This window comes from Zonotrichia albicollis, chromosome 19 (assembly GCF_047830755.1).
Source record: "Zonotrichia albicollis isolate bZonAlb1 chromosome 19, bZonAlb1.hap1, whole genome shotgun sequence".
NCBI lineage: Eukaryota > Metazoa > Chordata > Aves > Passeriformes > Passerellidae > Zonotrichia > Zonotrichia albicollis.
In genome coordinates this window covers 1,812,610-1,821,600 of record NC_133837.1, presented here as the reverse complement: position 1 = coordinate 1,821,600, position 8,991 = coordinate 1,812,610, and the positions used below count along the sequence as shown (strand labels likewise).

General features: G+C 47.8%; 1 protein-coding gene across 1 annotated transcript; it reads right to left on the bottom strand.

Moving 5' to 3' along the window:
• Window positions 1-7,092: 7,092 nt before the first annotated feature.
• On the bottom strand, window positions 7,093-8,745 carry LOC141731207 (UDP-N-acetylglucosamine transferase subunit ALG13-like). The gene is made up of 3 exons (XM_074555036.1): window positions 8,592-8,745; window positions 8,002-8,161; window positions 7,093-7,824 (listed from the first exon to the last, which is right to left on the bottom strand). Exons 1-3 carry the CDS (start codon window positions 8,670-8,672, stop codon window positions 7,550-7,552), a joined length of 516 nt encoding a protein of 171 aa, XP_074411137.1. The 5' UTR covers window positions 8,673-8,745; the 3' UTR covers window positions 7,093-7,549.
• Window positions 8,746-8,991: the final 246 nt, after the last annotated feature.

Sequence of the window (8,991 nt, the reverse complement as noted above, 5' to 3'; positions counted from 1 at the left end):
AAGCTGAGAGATGGAATTCTCAGTGACTGCTGTTTTTTTCAGACTCTCTTGGCTGGTTTTTTTTTTTTTTCTCCTCTTCTCTTTTTTTTTTTTCTTCTTTTCAGGCTTCTCTCCTCAGGAGTTATCAGTGCTCTCCTGGGACCTCGTCTAAGATCGGAGCTGCTCCCTTCGGTCTTCTGGTCTTCAGGGCTTTGAGGCTGCCCCCCCCCCCAAAGGTTTTGTGGTGGTTCGAGCTCACCCAGTGGAAGCCAGTTGTCCGGTTTTCGGCTGTTTGGAGGGCCTGGAAAGGCCCAGAGTGGCCTTGGGGCAGCCCGCGTATCAAAGGACGAGAAGAGGCTTCAGTTCTTCTTTCGGTCTCTATGTTTATTAATTGTTTATCTAAAAGATTTTCTTTCTGCCCGACAGAGGTCTGCTCAGCAGCCAGCCATGAGCACACTGTCTCGCCCTCCGGACAGTCACCTATCTTTATACCCAAATTTACGTGTACAATATTTATCATTTTTCCCCAATACCTTTTATTCTTATTGCCCGGTGCACTTTCAGTAATGACCAATCCCAAAGTGCCACCATCACCACAGAAGATGGAGGAGAAGAAGAAGAAGAAGAAGGACAGGACACGCCCCAATTCCTCCATCTTACTTCTCTAAACCCCCCTGTACAGAAATCCTAAACCCTGTGTTTCACCCTCTAATTAACTAATCCCTTCACCATTCACCCCGGTGAAACCCTCCTATCCTCATACAGGTGTCGTCTCCTGTGTAGGATCAAAGTCCAGCCACCAGACACTTCTGGCAACATCCGGGACTCCCGAGCCCCCCAAGGGTGGTCTCGGTGACTCGGCACCTCAGTCCTGAGGTGCTGAGATCCCACAGGAATTTCTGGGAAATCCCGGGAATTTTAGGGCTGGAAATTTGGGGGAAATTCTGGGAATTTTCAGAGAATTTTGGGGTTGGGTTTTGGGGAATTTTCTGATGATTTTTGGGCTGAAATTTTGGGGAAGTTCAGAGACTTCAGGGTTGAAAAATTATGGAAATTTCAGGGAATTTTCAGGGAATATTCAGAGAACTCAATCCCAGAAATTTTATGGGGGAGGGAAAAAATTCCTGGAACTTTGAGTAGAAAAGGGAAGGAGAAAAAAGCAGAAATCAAATCCAGAAATCAAAGGGTAAATATGAGATAAAAAAACCAGATTTCAGAAATAAAAATAATACATCAAAGGTTAACGATAAAAAGAATAAATGAAAGATAAAAAGAATAAATCAAAGGTTGGAGGAAAAAATAAATCTGTAAATTAAAGTTGAGAGATAAAATTCCAAAATCAAAATTGAAAAATAAGATGTAAAAATCAAAGATTGGGGGAAAAAAATCAGAAATCAAATTTAGAGATAAAATTAATAAATTAAAATTAAGGACAATGTCTGTAAATCAAAATTTAGGGATAAAAAGAATAAATTAAAGTTAAAACAATAATTCAAAATTTAGAGGTAAAAGGAATAAATCAAAGTTTACAAATCAAGTCCAAAAATCAAATTTAGAGATAAAAACCATAAAATGAAGTTGAAAAACAAATCTCAGAAATCAAAGTTTACAGATAAAAACAATCAAAATTTAGAGATAAAAAGAATAAGTAAAGGTTAAGAAATCAAAGCGTAAAGAGGAAAGTTGATGGATAAAAATATGGAAATTGAGATTTATTTTTTATTATTGGGATTTTCATATAAATATTTTTAAGTACTGTTCTATATTAATAAAGTATAAATTTATATTTATAGGCATACTTATATTTCTGCTTTATAGGTGTATTTATAGGCATATTTTTATATTTATGTATAAAATTCGTATATTTCCATTTATATGTATACTTATATAAATAAAAAGGATAAATAAATATAATTATATAAGTAAAATACAATCAAATTAAATTAAATTAAATACAAGAAAATACAATAAAATAGAATAAAGTGGACTCCAGGTACCGGAACGGCACCGAGAATAACCGGGAATAACGGGGGAATGATGGGGAGAGGAAATGGGAAATGATGGGGGAAATAATGGAGGAATAACAGGGAACTAATGGGGTAATATAGGTGGAAAATCAGGGAAAGAATGGGGTAATAGTGGTGGAATAACAGGTGAATAATGGGGAGAATAAAGAGGGAAATAACAGGGGGATAATGGGGGAATAAGGGGGGAAATAACAGGGCAATAATGGGGGAAATAATGGGGGGATAATGGGGGAATAACAGGCGAATAATGGGGGAATAACAAGGGAATAATAGGGGAAATAATGGGGAAATAATGGGGGAATAATGGGGAGATAATGGGGGAAATAACGGGAATAATGGAGGGATAATGGGGGAATAATGGGGGAATAACAGGGGAGTAATGGGGGAATATAGGGGGAACAGGGCAAGAACTGAGAAAGAATGGGGAAATAATGCGGGAATAAGAGGGGCCTCCATGTCCCCAATCCTGTCAATGTCCACAATGACCCCGATCCCATTTTTTCACCATTTTTTCCCAATGTTCCCAATGTCCCCAAAGTCCTAAAATGGCTTCAGTGTCCCCAAATGGCTCCAAAATGGCCCCAATGTCCTCAATGGCCCCAATGGCCCCAATCCTATGTTTTCCAAAATTTCCACCATTTTTTCCCTTTCTTCACCATTTTTGCCCAATGTCCCCAATCCCATTTTTTCCCAGTTTTCCACCATTTTCCCCCTTTTTTCTCCCATTTTTCCCCCTTTTTTCTCCCATTTCTGCCCAATGTCCACAATCCAATTTTTTCCATTTTTCCACCCATTTTTTCCCATGTTTCCCATTATTTCTGACTATGCCCAATGTCCTCAATCCCCCGACTGTCCCCAATGCCCCCAATTGCATTTTTCCCCACTTTTCCACCATTCTTTCCCCGTTTTTTCACCGTTTTTCGCCCAATTTTTTTTCCCAGTTTTTTCCTAAATTTTCCACTGGTTTTCCTGAATTTTCTCCCATTTTTTCTCACTGTCCCCAATGTCCCCAGGCCGAGCACGGGGCCACCGTGGCCGAGTGCAGCAAGAGCCCGAGCCCAGAGGGAGCCCTCAGGGAGCGGCTGAGCAAGGCTAAGCAGAATATGGCGGTGCTCATCGAAGAGGTGAGCTCACCTGGGGCAGTTAAAGCACACCTGGGGAAGGTAAAGCTCACCTGGGGCAGGTAAAGCACACCTGGGGCAGGTAAAGCACACCTGGGCAGGTAGAGCTTACCTAGGGCAGGTAAAGCACACCGGGAGCAGGTGATTACACTGGTATACAGGGCACAGCAGCTCAAAATCCCATCAGCTGTTCAGGGCTCATTTTCATCTCACTGTGACTTTTTTACCAGGCTGCTCCCTTTTAAAAAGCCTCTATTAAATTGCCAAATTAAATGTGCTGCAATTAGAAATTGCAGCAGACAGACTGGAAGCTGGGCTCGCAGACCTGCCCTTATCAGTCACATTATCAACACCAACAGTGCTGCATGAATTCAAGGCAAAAATGTGACAAATAACTTTTCCCTACTTTGGTTTTGCTTCCAGGGTTACTAAAAAAGCAATACCAAAGGAAATACAATTTTTTCCCTCTCCCAGTTCTGTACTTAATCCTCTTTTCACCACCACCTTGTCGCAGACATTTTTTCATAGAAATCCTTTCTTTGGGATTTGTGCATCTTCTGGGAAGCAAAGGCCCCAGAAGAAGAATGTAAACAATTGTTATCGGCTGCTGTGAAATGTAGCAGGTGCCCCTGTGATTGGCTCATGCTCCGTATTTACAATTAAGGGCCAATCACAGGAGCAGCTCGGGGACAGATTCCCTGGATACAGAACTTTGTTATTCATTCTTTTCTATTCTATTCTTAGCTTAGCAGCCTCTGCAACCTCTCTCCTTATTCTTTTTAGTATAGTTATAATGTATTATATATTATATATCAATAAATCCAGCCTTCTGATCAAGAAACAAGATTCTCGTCCTTCTCTCACCCAGTGACCTCCTCAGGTCACTGTAATATCTGGTGACCCCTCGTTTCAGAGCAAAAATTAATTTGATAAGACCAGAGGAGCAAATTGCTGCACTGGGAAAAATCCTGTATGTATAGCATGTGATGGTTGCTTTGAAGTGACCACAGAAGTGGATTCAAGCCAGGAGCTGAAGAACTGAAGATCCTGATTTGGACAGAGTTCACAGCCAAGGCTGATCACAAGTGAACCTTCTTCTGGAAAACCTTCAGGCAAGATGTTCGGAACGAGCAGCAGAACCGTGGAGCTGGCCAGAGCAAGCTGGACTCTTTCAAAAGGTACTGTTGGCTTTTCTATCCCTGAGGATTCAGCCCTTCTTGATGAACCAGCCCTCAGAAGTTTGTGGCTGTTTGTATGGCAGACACATGCCTTGGAGGAAGAGGTTCAGTTCTCTCCTTCAGAGGAGAAACTTATTGCCCTCTGACAAACATGGTGTAGAGAAGATGGTTTTTTTCTGTCAGCAACAGATCTCTATGAGTTCTTTCGATGGGCAAAGCTTTTTGGGTTCTTTACTGATGTCCTATACGCTTTGGATGTTTTCGTGTGGGAGTGCATGGATGCCATTTTCCAGTTCATCTGGAGCCAGGGACGTGTCCTTCCTTCTATCTACCCGGCATTTATAAAGCTCTTCCCAGTTCTGAAACGCAGAGCAGCTATTTTTCAATGGATTTCTAACTGCTATGGGCAGGCTCCGTTTCCACCGTCCCCAGTGGGAGAAGACCCGGTGGGGGATGAGTTGGGGCTTCCAGCCCCCCCTGCTTTGCGGTGGGGGGTGAAACTTCGCCTCAAGAAGAAGTTTTTTTTACTCTTTCTCCGGAGCCTGCACAGATGGACTGCTCTCTTTCCCCCCCTTCTCCCCCACAGGGGGGGATGGGAGTGGACGGTGCTGCCACAGCCGGTCTCTCGGACCCCGCCCCGCTCAGAGATGGGGGTGGCACCGGTCCCAAAGGCCCCCCCGCCCCTGCCACCGTCGCGGCTGCCTCTCCGGGTGATCCTGTCTCCGCCTCTCCAGGTGGTCCCGCCTGCGGCTTCGCCGGCTTCCCAGCCTGCGTCTGAGAATGCAGAAGCAGCACTTCCTGTGCCTGAGTTGCCAGGCGACGACCACGCGTCTCCAGCTTCCAGCTCAGCAGAGGAGGGATTCTCTCCAGCCCCTTCGGCCCCTCCGCCGCTTCCACCGGCCTCCCCGCCGCCTCAAGCCGAGACGGTCCCTGTTCAGGATCATGTTGAAGACGGCACCGAACCCGCGGGAACCTCGGAACAGCCCGCGGCTGCTCCTACATCCAGCGTGATTCCCTCCCCTGTTCCGAACCCCCCGCTGCTTCCACCGGCTGCCCCAGCAGTTCTGCCGTTGTCGGAGACTCTGTCCTCCGTGTCTGCGTCAGAGACTGCCCTGGAACCAGCGGCTTGTTCGAGCTCGGACCATCCGGGACCGGCTGCTGTAGCAGCAGCCCCGGTGGCTGGCCTCCCCTTCCGTGGAGCGGCGGCTGCCCGCCAGCTGACTGTGGGGGCAGTGCGTTTGCCTGCTTTCACGATCAGAATTCTCGGCAGGCTGAGGGGTGTTTTTTCGGGGATTGTCCCATGGAGGCTGCCATCTCTGCCACCTCTCTTGCGCCCTAGTGGCGGGGGGCAGGTGCGTCCCGAGAGTTCTGCCTTTGGTCCCCAGCCCAGTGGGGATGGTGCCATGGGGCGGATGGAAGATACACCTGCTGCATTTGCATTGCAGGGGAAGAGGGCACAGCTGGAGGAGACCATAGCTGGTTTGCTGTGGGGAACAAACATCTCCAGACCCCAGATGGGATTTCTGGGGAAGGCTTCTGTTTCCCTGCTGCTGGCATGCCTCAGTGGTTTTGGGAAAAGGAAGCGTGTCACCACCTGTGCTGCCATTGTACTGGCAGCAGGGTGCAGGCCTGTGGGAATGCAGAGCCTGCCTCATGGGTTTGGCCTGGGCTGTTGGGCTCAGGAAGTTTCTGGGCCAGGGCCATCACTTGGCCTCTTGATGTTTCTGGGAGTTGAAGTTTCTCCTACTGGTCCTGGTCCCCCTTTGCGGGCCAGTTTTGGGGTTCCTGGTCCATCATGGGCCAGGGCCCCCAGGGCCTTTTCCTTCTCTGGCACTGCTCTGCTCGCCTGCTGCTCTTTTCCTTTTCGATCAAAAAAAAAAAAAAATTAAAATGAAATAAAAAGGATTGAAAATAGCGGGCAGCAGCTCTGAAGCACTGAAGCATTGAAGGGCCAGAAAAGCACATTCCAAAGTTGTTCAAATTGTTTGAAATTGTTTGAAACTGTTGTAAGACTGTCAATGGTTTTTTGATAACTATTGATGGGACTCTTTTGCAGCAAGTCTGTTTTCAGGACCAAAAAGGACTCTCAGATGTCCAAAAGAAACAACTTCAGCCCATGGACTGTTCCTGAAACTCAGCTGCTTGGACTTGAATTTTCTTTGCATTGTTTTTTGCATTTTCTTAGATTGTAGGATTGTTTTAGTGATTTGTTAGTATTGTATATTTTACAGGTGAAGAAATTTCCTGTTCATTTCACATCAGCATTTTTCTTTTTAATTTATACAATTTAGAAAGGTGAGATATTGCAGACATTTTTTCACAGAAATCCTTTCTTTGGGATTTGTGCATCTTCTGGGAAGCAAAGGCCCCAGAAGAAGAATGTAAACAATTGTTATCGGCTGCTGTGAAATGTAGCAGGTGATCCTGTGATTGGCTCATGCTCCGTGTTTACAATTGGGGGCCAATCACAGAAGCAAGCTCAGGGACACATTCCCTGGACACAGAACTTTGTTATTCATTCTTTTCTATTCTATTCTTAGCTTAGCAGCCTCTGCAACCTCTCTCCTTATTGTTTTTAGTATAGTTATAATGTATTATATATCATATATCAATAAATCCAGCCTTCTGATCATCAACTGAGATTCTCATCCATCTCTCTCACCATAAAGACCTCTTCAGGTCGCTGTAATAGCAGACTAAGTAAAGGGAGTTACATTTTTTCTGCCTTCAGTTTAAAAGTCATCTTTTTTTTTTTTTTTTTTTTAAGTGGAGTCGATCATGAGTAAAGAGAAAACAGTAAGATACAGTCAAAACCAGGAGAAGAAATGAACCCAACAGGAGTCAGGATGAACTGTAAAAAAAGAAGGTAGGAGTTTTGGTGATGGTGGGATTTATTCACACATTGTTTGTTTGTGGGGTAGGGGTTTTTTTGTGTGTTTTTGTTAGTTTAGTTTAAATTTTTCTCCTGAAGTGACAGGCAGTAGATCTGTGAAACTCCTTGTCAGATGGTATGGTGGATTAAGGAAGTTTGGTTAAAAGGGCAGCCTGAATGAGTACTTGAAAGACAGGGGTATTTAAAGTTACTAACCAGATAATATCTATATCTGCTTTATTAATCCCCTGAATCGAAGTGTTTTTCTTTTTTTTAATCTAAATACATGTTACCTCAAATGGAAAAAAATAATTATAAGAGGTCGTGGTAAAAAGGCTTGGTAAGTGTGGTAAATTTCTACGTAGTGTTAGTCTATTCACTCTGGAAAATGTTGTATCCAGATGGAGATGACAGAGAAGGATGTAAATTTCCTTGCCGCGTTCTCAGCTGTGCAGTCACATGGACTGAATGCTCTTGCCCAGCAGGAACTGCCCCAGCAGCTCCATACTTGCAGTTACAGTAGAGGACACAGCCATCTCTGTGCAGCTGTTTGGCCAGCTCAAGCTGATGGTTGTTCATCAGCTTGTCATTTATTACCACTATTAGTGGTTTTCCTTTCTCTAGAGTCTCCAGGCAGCTACCAGCACCTACGAGAGGAACAGAAAACATGGTGAGAGAACAAATATCCCCCTACTCGCTGCTGAAAGAGGGGAGCCTCTTGAACAACCCAGCTGTGGAGCTCAGCACTCCCAGCCAGCTCACCCCGGGATGGAGAGACCTCATCCCACGGAGCTCCCGCAGCCCCAGAAGCAGCCGGGCTGTACCTGCGTGGCTGACGACCAGGTCTGCGCTCTGCAGCTCCTCAGCCAGCGAGTCCTTGAACCGGAACGCTTCCACCGCCACGGCCGGGCTGCTGCTGGGCTGCGGCAGCGAGCCCCGGCCCGCCTGCAGCACCAGCTTCTGGTCCCCACGGCTCTGCAGCGCCTGCGGGCACGGCACCGGGGAATGGAGGCGATAACGGGGGCGGAGAAGATGGTGGGGAGGGGGGATGGAGAGAGAGATGGAGAAGAAGGGGGGGATGACGGAGGTGGAACGACGGGGGTGAGGCGGGGATAGAGAGGCTGTGTGAGGGCTCTGCCCAGCTCCCGACGGCCCCGGCCCCGGCCCCGGTATCACTGCCCCCTCCCCGTTCCACAGGCCATCCCTCCCCTTCCTCCAGCCAGAAACACTTCATGCTTCTCCGCCGGGCACCCCCGAACCGCCCAGACGGCCTCAGGCACCCCGGCACCGCTGCCGGGACGCGGCAGGGAGGGCGGGGCAGCCCGCGGCGCACAGGCGCCAGCCCCGGGAGGGCAGGCCCGGGCCCGGGCCCGGGCCCGGGCCGGGGTCGGTGTCGGTGTCTCGGCCGGCTGACCTGCAGCGCGGGCGGGGAGCGGGCCGTGGCGATCAGCTCATCGAAGCTGGTGGTGCCCACGGTGACGAACGCAGACTGCATGGCCGCCGGGCCGAGCCGGGACAGGACGGCTGTGGGGCGCCAGGGGGCGCCGCCCGCCCGCGCAGAGCTCGCGAAATGGCGGGCGGGAACGCTTCCTTCCCTCCCTGTCCCTCCTTGTCTTTCCTTGTGCCTCCCTGTCCCTCTTTGTCCTTCCCTGTCCCTTACCGTGGCTTCCTCTTCATGGGTTTTTCCCGTCCGCCCGTTTCGGCGGGGCTGGTGCCACTGAGCCGTGAGGTTCTCCCTCACGGTACCGCACCAGCAGCGATGGTGGCCACTCTAACGAGCCCACTGTCCGGCAGCGTTTAGAGGCGTAGCCAAG